General features: G+C 36.4%; 1 protein-coding gene across 1 annotated transcript in view; it reads left to right on the plus strand.

Moving 5' to 3' along the window:
• The window catches only part of LOC135079848 (transient receptor potential cation channel trpm), a 307547-nt gene that overhangs the window by 234330 nt on the left and 50039 nt on the right, over positions 1–23178 (plus strand). Inside the window, exon 10 of the mRNA XM_063974461.1 lies at positions 16299–16488. Within this exon, the coding sequence (XP_063830531.1) occupies positions 16299–16488 (190 nt within the window). The remainder of the gene's footprint in view (positions 1–16298; positions 16489–23178) is intronic.

Consider the following 23178-nt stretch of genomic DNA (forward strand, 5'->3'; position numbering starts at 1 on the left):
AAAGTTGCTAATGTAGTTGCATAGTAATTTTCATGTTTGGAAAACCGCAGTCACACGTTGTCAAAGTGGGGGTAGTGGGTAGGTAGGTAGTAGGTATATGTAACGTGTGACTACGCCTTTCCAAACATGAAAATTACTATGCAACTACATTAGCAACTTTGTTCAGTTCAGTATTCTGAAAATCTTGTTTTATACTTTTTTAGCGTCGTTTTTTGTCGTAGTTGGGTTTTAGTTTTTTTACTTTTTATTTATTATTTGTACCATTTTGGTGTTAAAGTGTATTTGTGGCGCATAATATTAACAAAAGTTAAATTGATGAACTAATAAGTAGTAAAGAAGCAATGAACGAAAAGATGTGAATTATATGCAATCAGCCCATGAATACAGGTAAAGTCACAAGCAAATGCTAGTAATATATATATATTCAAAATGTACAAGTAAAGCCCTTTCAAATAATACCAAACACGGCATATTTATCTTAACTTTATTTTTTTACTCTGTATGTTTTGTCCGCTAGAGGGCGCCACATTAGATTTTGTGAAACCCCATATAGCCTATAACCAGCGGACAATTAAGACGCTTCTAATGATATGTCATTTGTCAAATTCTGATAAGTAGTTTAGAAGTTAAGAGGGAACAGATGAACATACATACATACATACATACATACATACATACATACATACATAGCCTGTAAAAATCATAACCCTCCTTTGGCTTTGCCGTAGTCGGGTAAAAAGGCCGCTGCCGCGCTGCAGTCGCGCTGCTAACGCCTTAACGTGAAAGCGCTCTTAGAGTATGCTGATAATTTGGCTACTAAATTATCAGCACACTCTAATCATGGTCAAATAGAAACACGAGTGCGGCGAGGCTCTCCCGCGTCATTGCGCCGCGACGGCCGCACCGCATTTTACGGTGACCGCAACCGACGCCGCATTTAGGAAACCAAATACACGCTTTGCTGGTTCTGATGTTGTGATAGAAAGGGTATTTGGTACACGATTGGTCGATTGTAAACAATTTGTATTTTGCTTATCTATATCTATACTTATAATAAATCTGTAGAGAGGTCAATTCTGTACATGAAATATATTTTCAAAATAACTATCAGGGGGTGATTAGTGATCGATACTGATGCCAAAAATGCAATCAGTAAAATTTTTGTCTGTCTGTCTGTCTGTCTGTCTGTATGTTCCTTATAGAAACAAAAACTACTTGACGGATTTTAACGAAACTTGGTACAATTATTCTTCATACTCCTGGGCAGGTTATAGGATACTTAGGAATTCCCACGGGAACGGGAGTTAGCGGGAAAAAACATTTGTATGAAAAAATCTAAACCGCGTAAGTTAGACGCTTAAAATTTGGCATGCAGGTACCTTAGTAAACTTAAAGCTTAGTTACAACAGGATATTGCAAAATTCCCTCGGGAACTGGAATTAGCGGGAAATTCCTTTTGTATGACTGACTCACTGACATACCCACGCACAGCCTAAACGGCTAAACGTAGGCACTTGAAATTTATAAGGGACGTAGCTTAGGTACCGTAGAGGTGCACTAAGAAAGGAATTCCCGAAATTCCCACAGGAACAGGAATTACCCGGAAAATCCTTTTGTATGAAAAATCTAAACCGCTTAAGTTAGACGCTTGAAATTTGGCATGCAGGTCCCTTAGTAAACTTAAAGCTTAGTTACAACAGGATATTGCGAAATTCCAACGGGAACGGGAGTTAGCGGGAAAAAAACATTTGTATGAAAAAATCTAAACCGCGTAAGATAGATGAAGGGGGTAAAACGGGATCCACGCGTACGAAGTCGCGGGCGGCCGCTAGTTCATTAATAAAATTGTAAAAGACGAAAAAAATAATTTACTAAAATCCATCCATCCATACGATTATAATGAGGATTACATAGACATTCATTTGTTTAGAAGATAGATAACTAGATGTCACTGCGCCATTATGGTGCTTTCCCATAAAACTTTCATACCTTGTTTAGACCCCATTTTCATGACTTTGAAAAAGGACATTTATATCATTTTAACCCAGATACTCCTGAAACTTTTTATCCTTGTCAATTTTTATAAATTTTTAGTATGTTTCTAAATAGAGGTCAAGTATCCACAGAAAAATTTTAGAAAAATTCTTGGTCAACTGGAAAAGCCGGAAAATGGGTGGTGTTTTAACACCTGGTCGGAGAATGGACTACTACTACGAGAAAAAATTATACTATGATTTTGTTAGGTTTAAGAGTTAAAAACGAGTTGTAAGTTATACACATTTATTTAAAAAAGGGTAGTATTTAAACGAGTGACTGTAAATTTATGTTGTAAGTGTCAAAAATAATTAATGTTGGCTAAAGAATTACTAAGTGAGCGACTGAGTGCGAGTGACGAAAAATCAAAAAAATAGCAACTTACAAAAAAAAATTGAGTTCCTTAAAATACAAAATGAGAAGCTTCATAATATTTGAGCGACCTAATATTTGATTGAGTGTCAACGTTAGGTCTTGCATTTTTTTCAATATTTGGCAAATGCTTTTTTATACTGAGCGGTATTTTTAACTTTAATGAAGTGTTTCGAATGCAAAAACTACTTTGAAAAATACTATTATGAGCAGCGTATTATGAGCCCACATTTAAATAAAAAATGATCTTATGAAATAAATATTTGACGGAACACTATTCTAGTAGCGAAAAAAATAAATCATTAAAATTTAAGGGTAGGTAATCAAATGAAACAATGTATTACGAAAAATGAAATACATTTGTATTTTCTTAAATCGAATCAACAAAAAACAAAACAAAATAAAATAAGTCGCTTCTGTCGACCCAAAAAAAAGTAATCTTATTAATAAGGTTCATTGGTACCTATGAGGATTGAGGAGCTCAACCTACTCATCGTCACTGTATGATAAGTGCTGGCTTGGACTTAGCGGGCCGGCCTCGTTTTCTTTTTTGTCCAATAGGTATCAGTTTTGCTTCCAGTGGCGGTGTTGTTAGTTTGAGCCGAATTGCTAGACCCAAAACGTGTTTGCATACATATTTTGTTAAAAATTCAGTCGCCCCGCCCCCATTCGAATTCGCGCGCTGTAACAATCTGTAGTTTTCATTAATAAAGCGTATCAAAATAAAAAACATGAGACCTCAAATATAATATCAGTAACCAATAATCATTAATAAAGCAGCTCACAAAACTTTGCTTAGAATTAACTTTTTTGTAGTTCGTTCAGTAAAACCTCAATTAGAAAAATGTAATGTATCTTCATATTAAAGTTGCCCTCTCTGTATTTCTAGTCGCTCACTTAGCAATTTAGTCGCCCGGATAGTATTTTTATGTCTGAAATGTAATAATCAAAACCCACATTTTGTAAGCTCGTTCTGGATTTTATTATTGATCAATATTCGTCGTTAGCTTGGTAAATTTTTCGCTTACTCAAATTCATACCGCTCAAGGTATTAAAACAGTATGCCATCATCAGTCGCAAAGTTTTTTTTTAGTCGCTCGTTTTATAATTCCCCTTTAAAAAATACCAAAATCTTATTCAGAGGAGGTAGGAGGATGGTGGAGACATAAATCATAACCCAGGATACTTTAGTACGTGGCGCATTTTTTACACCAAATTGATTTTTTCTTGCAAATTTTACATGTCAGTTGCCTGTAGTACTCGTAAGTACAGTAGCACATACTTAGGGATGTAAGCTCCGTAGACCATGGTTGTGGCGCCATTCTTCATAAATATTGTTTCGAGTATAACTGCTTTGCCATGTATGTTTTAGACATTTTGGCACAAACTTTAACAGAAGGTACTTGCACTATATTGCATTGTTGTAATAATTGTGATTGCGGTAGGTACTTTCATGGCAGAAGAACTAGCTGCATTGGAGGCATCATTAGATTCATTTCGTCTTACTTTAAAAAATTCAGAAAGCGGGATTTTATCCTCTTTGTCTGAAGAAGACTTGTCGTACTGTACTTCTGCCTCGGCTCTAAGTTGAGAACCTGGAAATTCACGAAAAATAGCAATAGAAAACTTACATGCTATAAGTAACTGTAGTTAGATAATCGGAAGCAGGCTAACCTAGAAGATTTTGTAAGGTAACGTGGTCTTCTTCACCAGAATCTTCATCTGTTGCTTCTGCATTAGCATTTTCTGGTGGTAAAATTGCTATGTAATTCGGTATCTGATCATCGTCGTCAATGTTTTCTAATATTTCCACTATTTCGTGAAGTCTCAGCGGTCTTTTATATCGTGGCCTAAACTATTAATGAATATACAAGTTAGACGTCGATTATGCGACCAGGTGTTAAAACACCGATCGTAATTTTGTCATAAAAGTCTCAAAAATGTAAAGCTTTTCAAAAACATAAGTTTATAGTTTTGTAGCTAACAGTAGTACCTAAAATAATAACTAGTATAATCTGAGGTATTACTAGCAAGTTTATGAAATATCTTAGCTTTTAGAAGACGTTTTTGCACAAAACTAAATAACAGAATTCAAAATAGTAAAATACTAACAAAATAAAGCAAATATGCGATATCGAACATACTCAATTACAGCTTGATTCGTAATGAAGAGAAAATACAAGGAACAGTAAATAAATTCTCGATATTTTTATAATTTATCTGAGGATATTCCGAACTACTTTTTAGCGGTGTTATAACACCTGGTAGGAGTAAGTGGGTTAAGTCGTGGGAAAACAACAAACAGACAGAGTTGCTACGCTTGTTTATTTTAAAGTAGTTACAAATATGTACCGTGCAATTTTATAGATATTTTATTCAACATGCCTACGAGTAAAGTCGAGAGAAAAACTAGTTAACTATTCAGCCTCATTTTTATGAATTCCATTCGTTTGTCCAGTTCTCTGTGGGGTACAAACAATACCTGTAGAGCGGAATATATACGTCCCGGGGGAAATACGCCGCGTATCGGGGCATAGTTGATCACCATGACAACGGCTGTTTAAGGTTAAAAAGGCTTTTTGCTGGTGATTAAACAAGTAAATAAGAAAACAAGTAAAAACCTGGTCAAGTGTGAGACGAATACTCAGTCGTATGAAAGGGTTTTGCAATAAATCATCGTATTACTTACACTTTCTGATTTATAGTGAAATGAAATTATATGTATTGATAATAAGGATTTAAAACTTTCTTCATAATTCGAGTATTATTTAGAAAACATATTTTGTGGTCTTCATTTCTTACACAGTTGATTCAATAAAAATTTTAACAGCTACTTTACACAACTTTATTTTACTGCTTAGGCCGTTCTTTCCTGGACTTTTGAGTAGTATTGATTGATGTTCTTACTTTGATATTTAAGGACCTGTTGCGTCTCAAATAAAAGTGATAGCCCTTTTGTTTTTATTAATGCTGTCTTGTTTATTTACCCGTCTATTTAATGGTAATTTTATGATTTGCAAGTGATGATATCCAATGGCATAATAAATGAAGTTTTTGTCTTTGTCTATCTGGATCCGACTCCATCAATTAGCTGCTAACTTTCGCAAAGTCAAAGCCAAAGCCAGACCTGCAGGGCTAGTTTGCAAAGCGAATAGCTTGTTAGACGCGGACAAACGCCACTTCAGCCCGTTTTAATGAGCTCTTATTGTCGCATTGTTACTGTTACTTAGTTTCTGTAGTATTTTTGAATAAATTAAATAAAATAAAAAATATATTATTACATAGTAAATTTTTAAACTTTTAAATTACTAATTTACAGGGATTTTATAATAGAGAGATATCGTAATCAGCAATTTGACACTTCCAATTAAATTCAAAATAACTTTCAGGGACACTTCAAATCAAAATCAATGTAATTTACAAGACTAGCTGCCACGGCGAACGTCGTACCGCCAATAAAAATTCTATAGTACATTGTTCATCATGGATGATGTAGGATTCTAATGCTGAAAGAAGTTTCGGATTCCTATTCAATACAAACAATCAAATATTTTCTCTAGGAAAACAACGTATCAGCAACTCTTCTAGTGTCATTGTCAAGTGACCTACATGCCCGTTTGCCCCCTCTGCTATAAAAATAGACAAAAAGCCTTTTGACCAAATTTAACACAGTCCATGAAATTGGCTAGCTAACTTCAAAGCTAGGGATATTTTGCAACGAGAATGGCTAGTCAGACGGGAAGCCATTTTAATGAGCTCTTATTGTTGCACTGTTGCTTGGTTTCTAAAATGGCTTGGTTAATGACAGTGAAGCTTACTAAAGGCCACCTTCAACGGTCCTTGATTAGGTTTCATATAGTTAGACTTATAAAACACTATCTATCAATAATAAATCTTTATGCTGACAAATTACCGGTAGGATTATGTTAGCAATCTCTATCTGAGACCATGAAACGAAAAGTTGTGATTTATCAACACTACAACAATAACTAACAACAACGTCCAATCTTATAGAGAAATGATCTCAATTTATAGTCCGGTCAAATTAGACATCAACCCTGAAATAATTCGCATACAGCTGAAAATTTGTACGAATGTTCGGGGCTCCATTATGAATGAAATGTGAAAGTCCCCATCGATCGATTGACCAGACTACTATTAGTAGCACAGAATACATAATAGTAGCAACAGAAATTGCACTCCTTTGTGTAGGATCAGATGCCGACATTTTAACGGTAATAATAATAATTTTTGATGTAGTATGTACATACTAAGGGTAACAACCTAGTCCATAAAATCGCAGTGTATTAAAATTTGTAAATCATATTTTGGCTGTAACCTGTTTTGTACGTCTTAAATAAATAAATAAATAAATAAATGCAAAATATCCAACGCACATGGTGCATTCGAAATCGCACCTTAGTACTACGCTCACAAGAGCGCATTTTTTTTGTGTTTAGAATTGATCTACGTCACCGCTCAAGCGTCAGGGTTGTATGAGCAAAGTAAAATAAATAAAAACTTAATTTTAAGAAGCATTTATTGTATTTACGATTAGAAAACTTTAATCTAGTGGAGTTTGTATAATCGTACCATCTCTAAAGTACCTATTAATAAACTTCAGTGTTGCGATAATTCGAAATTAAACAAACAGTTTTAAAATGTTTTTATTAGCTAAAATATTTTTTTTGCTATAGTTTTTTGTCATAAGTATTTCAAAATAATTTATTATTTAAAAAGTGTAGTTTTTTAAAATTATTTATATCACTACAGTTAATTATTCTTCCTAAATATTACAATTTTTCATTAAAGAAGAATAACAGTGCTGTTGGAACAATAAACCTTGATTGCGACTATGATCGACCGAGCGTGTATAGATACGCGTGTGCAAACAGGCGCGTGGCGGCCCGGACTGATTTGCAACTTGAAGTTGTCGCTCGCTGTAGGTAATTATCTCGGCCGGCATAGGCGAGTGACGGAGGCCTGTTAGTAGGTGCAACCTATGTCCTACAGTCCTACACGATAAAAGAAGAAATAAATGTCCATCTACAAAACGTTCAGTTAAAAAAAGTAGATACAGTGTTGTCACATGCTATGGTAGCTCACACCATTACGTCATCTTTTATAGTTCTAGTTGAAGAATTTGAGTGTGCCAAATTGACTACATTCAAAGTGATGTGCACACGCCTGGTCAAGTACCTATGTGACCCATATCGCCTGTGACTAAGTGATCCGACCCTATTATTTCTTGCCGACCGATTGGAAGTATTGTAACCGAACCGTTCGATTTCGCACAATAGAGTAGCTAATGAATATACGTAAAGAAGTTCCACAGTTACTAAAGCTTATTTTGGTTCTGTGAAAAATCTAGACCTTGTAGCTTTGACAGCTTGTTGTCATTATCAAAAACTATTTTAAGCATAGGTACTTTAGCAAGTTTCATCCTGTCACAAATAAATTCTTCCGATTTACTCAGAGTTTAAGTTAACGAGAACATTGGCAAGTATGTAAAATTCTAATTCTGTAAAATAAAAGTGTAGCAATTTCTGGCAAAGAATAAGTGATATACCTACCTACAAATTGTCGCTCAAGTGCTTACACTGTCTTGCTGGCATTACTGTAATTGTTGCACACATTTTACGAAAAAATAGGTAGGCACAAAATGAAATCTGTGTCATTGGAGAGAAGCTACTGTATAAAACTGTTCTACATTTTGCGGTTCACCCTACGCGCGGCTGGGGCATTTCAATCAGGTACAATTACTATGTTGATTTAACTGAAATATTAGTTTAGCGACATGAAGGAATGATGGCTAACAATGGATTCAATCAACCAAATCACAAGGTATTGATTACTATTGTGAAACGTTGCCTGGTGTTTGATCCAATCGTTGGCCCAAATCATTTGGGCAATAATACACATAATAATTGAATATTATGAACTTATTTCTTATCAACCTATGCCAGCAGAATCATTTTGCAGTCAGTCAAACTGGTGATTTGGACCCGATGGACGTGTTGACGACTGCTTAAGGGAATACCTACTTGTCTCCTCCACCGAACCTATGAAAAAGCAATGTTTTATTGTTCTAGTTAGAATCAATTTTCACTTGACATTGGCACAAGTAAGACTCCTGAAGAGGTATAATTGCGACAGAAGAAAAAATAATAATAACGCTAAGCAAACTGAGGACCTTCACAAAATTATTTTTACAAAAGACCTCCTTTCCAATTATGAGAAAACGTTTTACTAGAAAATGAAAAAAAAACTCACAAGCTTTCAGAACTCTCATAAATGGTGAAATATATCCAAGAAAATGACGGTAGCTCATATTAATAAAATCGGAAAGTCATATAGGTACGCTCGCGCCCCACAAACTTCTTCTACGCGACTAAACGCCAAATCGTCTTGCAAGTAAATTACACTTACTACTTGAACGTTTTATCTCCGTAAGTAAATGCTATGAGCTATTTATAGAATCTATACAGGGTTTTTGAGTCACTTATAGTAGTTGCTACTATAATGGTGTAAACGCTATTTACTTAATCTAAGAATGGTTAAAAATTGTATGAAAAAAGAAAAGGTAGTGAAAAGTCGGAAAATTTTAAATGAAAATCGATATTTGACATAGTTGTAGCTGTAAATGATAAATAAACATTTTATGAAATACACAACTACTAAAGCTCAGTCAATAGCGTTAGGTTTATTTCAACTTAACAAATTTCAAACCACTGATTAACAACGATTAAACAACATTTTTCAAGTGGCACTGCCTAATTTTTAATACCCACCGTACTTTCTTGCAAATCAATAACGTGATAGGTGGCTGTTTCACCCTGTATATTTCTGCCATTTTGATCAAGATATTAACGAAAACGGCAACAAGTGCCGCGATGCAAGTATGGCTTAACTTCGCAAACTTATCTTGTTTCTAAGTTATATGAAAACTTAACATCTGCTATAACGTAAGTTCCTTATAACACGTAAGTTACTGTCGTTAGTGCGCTTTTCTAACGTCAGAGTACTTATGAAGTTAAACTCAGAACCAGGCTTTCTACTTAGGCTTTGCAAAATTGTTAATTAATGGCTATACCACAAAATAAACACTGAACTCTTACATGTTCAACATGGTTTTTCATTTAAAGGCAGGTTTATTGCCTCTGTGGCACTTGAACCGAAAATCTTTCGTGACTATCATATCAGTGAAATAATAATTATGCTGATTTCATCAGTAAATTACAAAGCTTATTTTTACTTACGTAATCTTTTTTTTTTCTGATTTTGATCAATTGATTTCATTATTTCGTAATACGTAGCACTTTTATCCGAATAAAAATAAACCCTTGTTACAGCATAAAAGTACCAATTTTGTAAAAAGCATTAATGGTACAATGATCACAATCGCGATTACCCTTTTAGATATCACTCAGCGGAAATTAGGTTACATCGCTGGGTCATCAAAATCATGGATTTTAAAATTCTTTTTCACATTATAACCTTTTCGATATTTATCAAGTTCTGCTTTACCCTAGCTTAATATACTACATTAACCAGTTATGTATTTTGTCTGTTTGACGATAATTTCGAACTTCTGACATAATTATGTGGAAGTTTCCTTTATTACGACCCTTATACATTGTCTAATTTCGGTTTGTGGCTTTAATTTCAGTGGACAAAGTATAGCAATGTTAACATTGTGTTCATGGCTTTATGACGTTAAACAGTATCTAATACATATTTTGATATTTACAGGGTTATTTATAAAACATTTATTTTTACATATTTTAGGGAAGGGTTCTCATGATGATGACATGATCATCATTGATTTAACATTAAAAGTTATTCATAATCATGAGTGCTACACTTTAGCGACTCATATCTAGCAATAGGATCTCTACTTGCTTTATCAAGAATCTAAACACTCACTCAAGTTTGAATACCCCTTCACGAAAACAGCATAAAATATTTGTCTAAGAACCTTATAATTTTCCAAAAGAAATTCTGCTTGCAAGAGAACTTAATCACGTAACGGGTCATCTTGTTCACTTTGCCCGTTTTTACTTTTAAATTTATGTAACGTCACCGCGATGCAAGTTCAGCCACAACTTATTTTTATCATGAAAGTTGTAATGGCGTACGTGCTCCGGAATATCCAGCTCCAGATTTGTTTTCTTTCATAAAACTTGTTTGATTACTTTCCCTAGATGTTTCTAGAAACTAGGTAGATTCAGCTTTAGTTGTTTGACTATGCTTAATGTTGAGTACACACTGATAATACAGCTAAAGTCTTAGAATTTTCTTTTGGTAAACTTGCTCCAGCTTAAGAATCTCTTGGGGTTCAGCGAGAGTACGTAATCGCCTGTTTTAAACAGGTAGGAACAGGAAAATCTTATCTTTATTTAATGTCAGACGTGAAGCATTGTGGGCCATGTAATGACCCACGGGCTTACACACAGCTCTCAAACGAAATTACATCCTGATTTTAATTACATTGTTTATGAAAATGATATTAAATAGTTGCGGCTCGATAATCGCTCCCTGTGCGACGCCTGCCGTCGCCAGCGCCTCAAGGCATCCATTTAGTGTGCTAACGAGCGTCTACCATCATTCAACCGATTCATTATCCCCCCGCATTTTCAGGGGAAATTAGATTTTATAATTGGAATCTTAATTAACACCTTGATTAACTTTCTCGAACGCCGCTGCAGGATCAGATAAGTTTCGTTTAGGCACTTTTTAGAGAGGAGTATTAAATTACTTCCGATATTGTTTATGAATTGGGCAGTTTTATTAGATAGAGTATAATTTATATCATAGTTGCTTTCTGCAGCTGCAAACAATTGACAATTGGATACAAAACCCTTTTAAGGCTTATCTATGACTGACGTCACGCCTTTGTTCAATCAGTGAATCAAAGGGTAACACGATCCCGATAAAAAGCAATCCCTCAAATCCGTGATAAAATCCACGACTCAGCCAATTCTGTCCAAAGCTGACGGGCAAATGTGATTTGTAATTTTAAATTGACGACAAAGCACGACTGAATGCATATCCGAAATAAAATTACCTGTACAAAGATACGTAAATTCATTTCTAACAAGATTTCGACTGCTGACATTACAGTAGATCATACCAGCCTGTACGCTGTTTGTATCGAACTTAGCGCCCTAGTTTTGATTAATCTAAACAACAAACATTTCATCGAATTTTCACAGAATTATGGAAAATAAGATTAAACATATTTAAACCACTAAACGCGGTCAACGTGGAAATCATTGGGGGTGGCCTATGTTCAGCAGTGGACGACCTGTGATTGAAATGATGATGAGATCAAATAACTGTGGTAAAAATATGAAATTAGCTTATGGAATGGAACATGGTATAAATCTTTCACGCAAAAACTACTGAACGGATTTTGATGAAACTTTACAGTATTTTTGTTTATTACCCAGTTTGGGGGAGGCCTTTGTCCAGCAGTGGACGTCATTTGGCTGAAACGAACGAACGAACCCAGAATGACATAGGCAATAATTTATGACGATCTGTGTGTGACTGGTGTGACAAACTAAATTTCATGCGGGTGAAGCCGCGGGCAAAAGCTAGTCATACATAAACTAAACACTAGACAGTGGCACTCTGTAAAACACTATTTACATTGCAATCTGTCTACAAGTAAGTATCTGCATTATTCATACAATTTCACAAGTCCCTCCTCAGCACACAAGTTGCAATATTGAGGATAAAATTGCATTTTATAGCTTAGCAAAATGAAGTTTTCCAATTGGTTGAACATTTGCGAAAAGAATTTCGTTTGTAGTCAAGATAGCTATTGAGAAAATGTGTGTGCTGCTCAAATATTTATGTAACAAGCATGAGTCAAGCGAAATGCGGTACTAAATGTATGATTTCACAAAAATATTTGATATGAAGTGGAACTCTAAAGTCAAGGATCAAAACATTGATCTGTTGATTTAAGTCCTCTGCTTTGTTCTAATCGCTTTGCTGTGTGCATAGCCAAGGAATGGAATTCCCTACCATTCTGTGTTTTCAAAAGCATCAAGCCTTCAAAATTCGAGTGAATAGGCACCAGCAGATGCCTCAAGCTCGTTCTACCGTAGTATTTGCACCCTTTAAGTGCAAATTGTTATGAGGAGCGAGCTCATTTATGACTCAGAACACCTTTGTTTCATGTGAGCTAAGTTCAAGTATCACCAACATTTTGAACTGTATCGTTCTCTATTTTTTTACTTTATTATTAAAATATTACATGTTTCATTCAGCTGTAATAAACTTCTTTCTTGAAATTTTCATGTCGATGTTTGAATAAGAAGCTCTTTAAAGATCCCCGTGTTTCTTTTAAAAGTCTTTCAGCCCTAATAAGGGTTTATTTTGAAATTCTAATTTCAGAAGTAACACTAGCGTATAATGTTGAGAGAAAGGTCGTAAAAACCTTTTTGTATTAGCATTTTCATCCGTATGAAGCACTTAGTTGTTTTATGTAAAAAAATGTGATGGCGTACTCGTACTAGAGAAAATTAATGTCACTCATAAAGCACGTTAAGTAGTTCTAAGCCATTCTTTTGTTTTTTGTTCATGGAACTACTATGTTTTTTGCTGAACAGGCACTTGTGTTTTATTTCTTTTTATTATCAAATGTAACTAACGACTGAGGTGTAAAGAAGGTTTCAGAAAAGAGTTTATTATAGGAAAAACATCACTAATGTACTAAAATCGTTTATTCAGAGTTTCAGACGATGAAGTTGATTCGCGTGTTTTCTAGACTAGTGATAAAAATATCTGTTGCGTCAACTGCTTTTATTATTCCATTGACATTCATTCTAGTTTGGTTAGAGTAATCAATATCAAGCCGAGAAGTGTAATTGAAGCAATGCATAACCCAGGGGCGGCGGGAAGCGCAATATTTCTTCCCGTAAAATCTAAAATGGCCGCCGCTTCCAAGTAAATCTAAAGCTGCAGCAAAGATGGAAAATATTTTATTTTGCGAAAACTACTTTTGTGACGCGGTCACAGAGGATTTTTTCATATCTTAATGGATAGAGTTGGGTTTCTAGGCTAGATTCGATGAAAGTATTCAGTTGAGAATTCTTGGAAACATTCACATTCACAATGAAATACAAACATATTCTTATCGATAGTAAAATGTAAGTACTTTGTGTTTGTTACTTGTCGGCAACTATAGGTTTTGAAGAACCAACCGCTTCAATTTGATCAAAGTTCTTGTGCGAAATTAATCTTCTAGCTTAATTGGTTTTATTGTAGAAAGTTTGATGATTCGAGCCTTCAGCACAAATTTCAAAAACGCCAAACCAAAAGTTTTTTCAGTAAATTCGAAATGCGAGAGTAGAGTACTAAAGTTGTACTTAAACTTTATCGCAGCAGAACATGTTTCTTGGTTTTATTCTACAAATTAGACCTCCAAGGTTTGAAAAGTTTAAATTGAGGTTAACTAGGATTTGCATACGAGTTGAAAGAAATAAATTTCGTTTTGCGAAGCAATCTCGTTCAAACCGCATGGTTTAAAATTTGCGACATGCAGAATCTTTTGCGAATAGCAAAGCGAATTGAATACTTCATTCTTGTCTGTTCAATTTTGTAGATCTTCCAAGATAGATCTTTTGTAGATCCAATGAGAGCAGTAAAACACAGTGAGATTTGAAAGTCTTTCCCTAGTTTTGGTAAAAATATATCCGTGAAATATTGTAACACAAGTGTCATCAAATGACGTGAATAATCGTATACATAGATCTATGTTTACTTTAATTTGTATCGTGATAGGCCAAATGTCAATTTTACTTAGTTTTAGAATATCTTGATGGATTTTTTTATGAATAACAAGGCAGGTATTTGACCGCAATCGCACCTGGTGTTAAGTTAGATCCAGTCTAGGATTTGTCTGCTCACGTACATCATTACTACAAATACTTCAAAGAATACACTTCATTTAGGAGTTTAAATTAAGCTATCCCCTTTACTGTCTTTGTTACGACTGCTCGTATGGCAGCACTAAAACTTTTTCGCCATTCAAGAATGCCGTATTCTTTGGGCCCATAAACTTTCAATACTTCTTAAGTGGCTCCACATACAAAGGAAACTCCCTGCATCCGTTGAAGTACGGCTTAAAATTCGGAACTTGAACAGTTCCCGCGAGAAAATTGTTGTTGTTGAGGCGAATAGTTCCCGCAATGTGTGTCTTGGGATTCTGATGCCATTAGGAATATGGAGATAGCGAAAATAGATAATAAAGCTTTATCTTTATCATATGATTTTCTCTCGCAGTGTCTATCTTTTCGCATTTCCCCTATCTCTACATAAACATTAATGGCTTGGGCATAGCTTCATGTTCGGATGAAAAGCCTTAAAGATAACACTAGTTTACAAGGTTTTTTACCCAGAGATGAATCTGATATGTATCGTTAGAGTTATTAACCCTTACTTAAAAACTGAACTCAGAAAAAATTTAGGACGTCAAATATTGTGAATATTGATTATATTAATTTTTATCATTTTTATACATTTATCTCTAAAAACAACCAAAAATGAGTCGTGTTACTCCTACTTTTATACTAATTAGTATCAGTTTCCCTTATTATAGACCAACAGCAATCCGCTAACATATTTTTAACCCAAATTCCTTGGTATCTTTCCTCAAAAACCTTCAAATCCTGGTGAAAACTTTCGCCATGCTTAACACTCACGCTTCCCAGGTTCTCAGGAAAAAAATTGAGGTGAGAATGTAAAAAATGAATTTTTAACGACTTATTCACACCCATTCTTTGGTAATTCCTCAATAATTTGGAAACAATTTCTGCATAATTCTCAGATAAATTTATAGTTTCCCAGGAAACTTTTCACTACTGCTTTAAATGAATACCAAGCATCTTTCCCTTACTGGAATTGCTGGGTAATGACGGATAAAGAACTCCTTCAGATTGCAGCACAGGTTTTGTGAGTGATGCAACATCAGGATATTGTATGTTCTTGGTTTTTGTTGTTAAAACCTGTAGTTTCAGTGAGACAGAAGTAACACTTATTAGTGTGATTTGTTGGTTCTCTCCATAACATTGGGGTGCCAAATCGTATATGTTTTCTTTTTCCTGCAGCCTAGTGCAATAATATACTTCTCAAATTTTCGCACACTACACCAGGAACCCATTTTTTATCAGGTTTATTACCGAGATTAGAAAGTAATAGAAATAGGCCCGTTCTACGGCCTTAGTGATTGGTTTCTTCTTTTTTGACAATATAATTTGGCCACAAACACAGCAAAAGTTATTTGGGCTTAATTTACACTGCCTTGGTGATATTTTAAAATAAGTGAAAATGTTAAAATAATACTTAAACGCAATTAAAACAAAGTAGAAACTCCGACACGGCTAACAAGACAGCTTACTTAGGTTAATGTGGATTTCTCAAAAACTAGACGTGATAAAAATATGAGACATATATTTTTGTAATAAGGGGGCTGGTAGAAAACACATCCAATACAAATTATCTTTGGGTAAAAGAAAATCTTTTTTTTTGTAAACTAGTGTAATAGGAGGAGAATGTGACATAAGTTCACCTTTTGTTCTCTGAAATACTATGTGAAAAATCTTTTTTTTTTTATGCAAGACAAGGGTATTTGACCGCAATCGCACCTGGTGTTAAGTAATATGCAGTCTAGGATGGTACATATCTGTCCTGTAAGCATATTCACTCTTGCCTTGAAAAGGACCGGAATATAGTGTTCAGGAAAGACCGCAGCAGTCAGCGAATTCCAGTCTCTATGCCCTAGCTGTTCGCATTATAAAAGAGTCATTGAAACGCTTAGTGCGAGCTCGTGTAAATCTTTTAAATAAATAAATGAAACTAACAAGTCCGTTTCTCACCAGATCACCGTCTTCAGGATCCAAGAGCGTGCAGAAGGCGGCGAGGTCCAGGAGTTGGATCAGGTCATCCTCACGGCACTGTTCCGGGCCCAGCACCTGTCTCCGAGCGAGCAGCTGTCCCTGGCTCTGACATGGAACAGGGTGGACATCGCACGGTCGGAGATATTCGTCTATGGACAAGAATGGCCTCCAGGTATGGTACTTTGTGATATTTTAAATTGGCAATTAAAATGTTTTTCCCTTCCAACTCAAAAAGTTTAAGAAAGAGCACATAGAGTAGTGAAAGGACTGCAGTGACAGTTCCACCAAGTGACTTTGATACCTATTGTGGTTGGTCTCACAATAATCTGTCGATGGGAACTTCTGTGGAAGATATTTTGGTCGTTTGGTTGGTTAGCGACACCTTAGTTTTAGTGTATTCAAACCCCACACATCCTGCCGGCCATTTTCACGGGGAAAAGGGCATTGTGGCACAATAATCTTGGAATCGTCATCTACTATACAATATAATTGAAACTTCAATTTGAATTCCTTTATTTTACAAAAAGTACACAAATTTCGACTGTAGTAGCCTAAATCCTACATCTCTTTTGGTTTGTAATCAGATGGCGGTTAAATTTATAATTCTTGGTTCATACCTATTAGGCTAGGTTTTCGATGTATTAGTGGACTGTATTTCTGCGGATGCTTAAACAGCTGCCTAAAGAACGCAGTTGTAAGCTTGCAAATAATAACTGGGACGAAGAGACCGAAGAAAAATGGCGACAGGAAATTTGGAAAGGAAACATGCGCACTTACCAATAATATCTCCGTCGGGCACTCTTCAAGTTTCACAAGCCACACACGATGGTTCCGAGCCGAACACTTAGCAATTATTGTTCTTTAGAGCTGTCTTGCACAAAATCGATATAAAATATAGGTCACGCACAAATTAATAAAGACACGTCTGTCTCAGCGTAGGCGCAAATTAGGAAGGGACGATGTCCACCGTATGCGTTGCACATTCGTAGATCGCGGTGACAGACGAAGACGGCAACAGCAAAAGTGCACATGTTGGAAAGGGATGGGAGATGATGGGATTTAAAACACAGTAGAATCCCGATTATCCGGATCAATTAAAACCAGGGGTGGTCCGGATAATCGAAAATCCGGATAATCGATTTCAAAGTAAAATCAAACAATAATTAACTTAATACAACAGAAAGGGTTTTCAATACATCATTTTAGAGTATAAAAATCTAAATTTTGACCATTGGACATCCATTTCTTTTAAAAATGAACCAAAAAGACGTCCGTACCATGTTACGTTGGCGGCGCCTTCGGTTTTTATGGGTCCAGATTCTGAATCGGTAATTAGAAAACCATGAAGAATGAGTCCGGATAATCGGATATCCGGATAATCGAAGTCCGGATAATCGAGATTCTACTGCATTTGCAAGCTTACCCTACAATAATTTTATTTTTACAAACCGCAAAAATACGAAATCCAACATCCCCCCGGCCTTGAAGAAACCCTTCAAAACAAAGAGAAAATCGCCCCATGTAATACATAGAGCGTAGCACATAAGGTGCAGAAGTTAATTGATAAGTGAATAAACAAAAAAAATAAAAATAAAACTAAATATAAATTTGCTACGTAAACAAAAGTAGAGAAGACTATTGAGTCGGAAGCGGGCATAGCCGCACCACTGGGCGTTTATAAGTGCCAGTTTTTGTTTTTATTTCCGCAACGCGCGTTACTCCATCCTTGCCAGGAAAAATACTTGTAATTATTCCTAAAGGCCACTGTAAAGGTGGAGAGTTTTCTACAATTAGTAGAACTACGGTACCTACTTTTATTGGATTAGAAGGTGTATTCCATTTTTCACGCAATTGCAAATTATGTAAATACTCCGATCTAAATCTTTTCCAGAAGGACTGAACAAGCGAATCCATCAATGAGAAACGAGACAGTAAATTAGTTCGTTGTTCAGCCAAATCAGCCGCAGGTAGGCACTCGAGTGGAGCGGTAGATAAAAAATGCGACGGTGTAAGCGCGAGCGGTTCCGATGGGTCAGAACTTAAAACATAAAGAGGTCGACTATTGAGCACTGCTTCAATCTGAGCAAGAACAGTCGACATCTCCTCAAAAGTGAGAATTTGATTCCCGATGACGCGGAATAATAGCGATTTAGCGCTCTTAACGTTCGCTTCCCATAGGCCACCAAAATGGCTCGCAGTGGGAGGATTCATTCGCCACGTGATGCGATTCTTCGCGAGTTCATGACTAAAAGTTTGATAATAATCGTCAGTTTTTAAAAACTCGTGAAGTTCATTAAAATAAGCTTTACTTGCAACAAAATTGGTGCCATTGTCGCTATATAAGAACGTACAAGGGCCACGTCGCGACAAGAAACGCTTAAATGCGTCAATAAAAGAAGCCGAAGTTAAATTAGAAACGAGTTCTAAGTGAACTGCTTTAGTCACAAGACAAATAAATAAGCATAAGTATGCTTTTACGCTGCGAACGCCGCGCTTGCGATATGGCGTAATATGAAGAGGGCCTGCGTAATCTACGCCCGTGTGTAGAAACGCTTTGCATTGCTCCAATCTACATTTAGGCAAATCAGCCATTGGCGGGAAAGTAGACTTCGGATGAAGCCGAAAACAAATGTTACATTTATGGATGAGCTGTCTAACAACACGTCTAGCGGAAATAATCCAATATTTAGACCTTAAAAGAGCAATTAATAACTGCGGTCCGGCGTGGCAGTTGTCACGGTGATAAGATTCAATTAGAAGTTCGACTATACGTCCCTGTTTAGGCAGTAGTATAGGATGCTTAGATGAATAATCTAGTGTCGAGTTCGATAAGCGACCTCCGACGCGTAATATTCCATCACATAAAAACGGATATAATTTTAATAATTTTGATGAACATGGTTGTTTGTTAGACACCTTTTTAATATCCTCTGAAAAATATACAGATTGCACAGCCTGAATTACTTTTAATTCGGCGGCATTTAAATCGTCAGCGGTAATGACATTATTTTGCGGTAGCCTCTTCATAAATCTGAGCATATAAACAGTGACGCGTAAAAGCTTGTCCCACGAGGAACAGCGAGATGCAAGAGACAAAATAGGATTTTCAGCTTCAGTTACCTTTTTAGTAGCAACATGAGAAACTGTTTTTTCTTCAGGCAAAGATAATTTGTTAGGTGCAAATTGTTGTATAGGCCAATTGTCAATAGGCAGTGAAAGCCAAAACGGTCCTTTAAACCAAAGTTCGTGCTGAATTAACTGCGCGGGCGTAAGTCCGCGAGATACACAATCTGCGGGGTTTTGTACGCCGGGAATGAAGTATAACTTATCAGGCGAAATATTTGTTTGAATTTGTGAAATGCGGTTGGCAACATAAGTATCAAATCTATGTGGCGAAGCGACCGACCAACATAGTGCGACTTCTGAATCTGAGAAAGCGTAAATGTTATCAATTTCATATCTATTTGACATGCTGTCGTAAACGATTTTAAGAAAACGAGACATTAATAATATTCCATTGAGCTCTAAGCGCGCGAGCGTGATCTTAGGTTTAGCAGACGCGACGCGCGATTTTGAACATAAAAGCGTGACAATAGGAGGCATATTGCCATTTACGACGTGTAAATAAATAACACAACCATATGCGGATTCACTAGCGTCTGAAAAACCAATCAAAGAAACTTTAGAGCCGCATTTAATGCCTACATGGCGCGGGAACGACAAGCGGGATATTTGCGGTAATTCAAACAAATATTGTTGCCATACATTAATAATGCGGGAGGGGGGCACATCGTCCCAATCAAGATTGAGAAGCCAAAGCTCTTTAATTAATAATTTAGCGAAAAGAATAATAGGTCCGACGAGTCCTAAAACGTCGTACAGACGAGCGGTGGCGGATAAAATGGCGCGCTTTGTACAAACTAGTGGCGGACTAGAAGTCTCAAAAACAAAAGTGTCTTGGGCGGGTAACCAGCGCAAGCCTAAAATCTTAAATATATTTCCGTCATCAAAGGAAATAAATTCAGATTGGCGGTGCGACTCGGGTATTTGCTCGAGTAACTCAAGCGAATTGGAAGTCCACTTGACCAAATCGAAACCACCGGCTTTGAACAGCTGAATTAATTCTCTGGCTATCTTAACTGCTTCTGGAAGAGAAGAAGCAGAAGAAGCCAGGTCATCCATATAGATGTCTCTTTCTACGACGGAGGCTGCGTCTGGCCAATTGTGCCGTTCGTCACTAGCAAGTTGGCGCAAAGTGCGGAGTGCCAAGAATGGCGAAGATCTGAGCCCAAATGTGACTCGAGTAAACTCAAAAGTTTCTAGCGGGTCTGTATCAGAAAATCTATATAAAATACGTTGATATTTGCGGTGCGGAGGATTAGTATGAATACACAAATACATTTGTTTAACATCTGCAAAAAATGCAATACTGAATAAACGAACGTTCAAAAGAATATGAAAAATATCAGCCTGTAGATTGCAACCGGAGTGTAAGACATCGTTAAGTGACAGGCCGGTGTCAGTCTTGGCACTGCCATCCAAAACAGGGCGAACTTTAGTGGTCGACTTGTCGTCGCGAACCACAGGATGATGCGGTAAATAAAAACCCGGAGACTCACAGGCCTCGGGCGCGGTGCGGGAAAGAATACCCTTATTTAGGTATTCCTGAAAAATATCGTCATATTTAATTTTCAAAGTAGGATTATTAGCGAACTTCTTTTCGAGAAGTAAAAAGCGTTTTTTAGCGGTATTATAAGAATTTCCTAATTTCTGAGGGTCATCATTAAAAGGAAGATCAACAGAATAACTGCCGTCAGAGCAACGAACAGTTGTAGATGTATAAATAGTTTCACATAGTTGGTCTTCAGGGCTTAAAAAGGTGCGCGAGGGAAGTTCCTCGACCTCCCAAAATTTTTCAACGACTTGATGAAGCGGGTCAGAAGTAAAAGCACACAGTGTGCGAGTAGCGGGTTGCGGAGAAATAATAGGAGCGTCACCCATAATTAGGTAACCTAAGGTCGTTTCAAAGGCAGAGGGCATGAAATCATTAGTGTTTTGAATTTTGTTAGCGAGTAAAATTTTACAATAAAGTTTAACTCCTAAAAGCATGTCTATAGGTCCAGGTTGTGAAAACTCGTCATCAGCGAGCGGTAAGTTTTTTATAAAAGGTATGGCCGTCGCGTCTACGCGCGAGTCGGGAAGCTGGGACGTAATTTGTTCAACTATCATGGGCTGTATAGCATATTCATAATTGTTATTGAAACGAGAAGTAAACTTAAGTTTAGTAAAGCCTAGAATTTTTTGTGTGGCTCCTCCTATGCCTTGAACTTCCGTATAGCGGGTTTGTTTATGTATAGGAAGCGATAAACGCTTGCAGCAATCAGCGGAAATATAATCACTCTGAGAGCCAGGGTCTACTAGACATCTCAAAAAGTGAGTGCGGTTATTACAATCAATAACTTTTATTTTAGCGGTTCCTAATAAAGTTGTCGTTTGAAAACGTTTACTACGATCGCACGAAACTGTACAAACCGATGCATTATTTTCAAACGTGTGCGGTGATTGAATAGCGGGAGAATGAGTCATAATATTCGACTCGGCATGGCCGGCCGCCGTAGTGCGGGCAGGGTCATGAGCGGTAGCGGAAATATTAGCGGGGTCGGACATCGCTGCTGCACCAATATTACAGTTACTAGATTTAACATTTGTATTGAAATGCAATAATGAGTGATGTCGCATAGAACAATGAGAACAATTATGTTTTGAAGTACATGAAAAGGTTTTATGTCGTACACTTAAACAGTTGTTACAAAAAGAGTTATTTTTAATAAAATTATAACGATCAAATGGCGTTAATTTCATAAAAGAAGGACATGAATACATGTGTTCGTGGGGTTTATTATTACACAAGCTGCACTTCTCGCTTCCGCTTGTGTTGTTTACACTAGACCCTTCCGTATTCACAAAAGATTTCGTAGGCGTAGGGGTGTGCTTAGCGGATGATTTATTTTGCGGTTGAGAAAAATTATTAACCGGTTTAATATTAGTTACAGAGCGAGATAAAACTTTACTTTGTTCTTTAATGAACTCAATTAAATTATGATAGGTTGGTATCTTTTCTTTGCGATATGTTATTTCAAATAATTTAATTGTTTCTGTATCTAACTTTTGAAGTGCCAAATGTAAGAAAATAAAATCAGTTAAATCGCCAAGTTTTAATTGTTTGAGCGCTTCCACAGAGGAATTAAAAGTGTTTATAAATGAATCTAGTCCGGTTGAACTTGTATTATTTAGCGGTTTAAAGTGTAACAACTGATTAAAATATGCACATGCGAGTGAACGAGGATCGTCATACTTTTGCACGAGTGCTTCCCAAATAACAATATAATTTTCAGCGGTGGGAGCCAGCCCTGCGCACACGCACGACGCCTGTCCAGTTAGTTTACCAACCAAGTAAAATACCTTTTCGCTATCGGTAAGAGATGCGTTATCATGAATCATGTTTTTAAATTGTTGATAAAACAACGGCCAGTTCTTGACGTCACCGTTGAATGACATCAAATCAATAGGAGGGAGGCGAGGCTTCGAGTTTGTAGGCGTTTGCGGTTGCGAATAAGAACTACAATGATCTTTCTCGATATCGAGCAAAAGTTGCTTAATATAACAGTACATTTCCTCAAATGAAGTCCACAAATCATAATCTACGTCTGAGTCGGGATTCAATTGTAAATTCAATATGTTATAAGAATCTAAAACGTCTTGAAAATCACTACGTAGTTTATCTATATTTGTGGCACTTGCACGAAATACCTTAAAGTTTTGTGTGTTTTGTTCGGTTTTCTGTGCAAGGTCGTAAATATTT

Source organism: Ostrinia nubilalis, chromosome 17, assembly GCF_963855985.1.
Source record: "Ostrinia nubilalis chromosome 17, ilOstNubi1.1, whole genome shotgun sequence".
Classification (NCBI taxonomy): domain Eukaryota; kingdom Metazoa; phylum Arthropoda; class Insecta; order Lepidoptera; family Crambidae; genus Ostrinia; species Ostrinia nubilalis.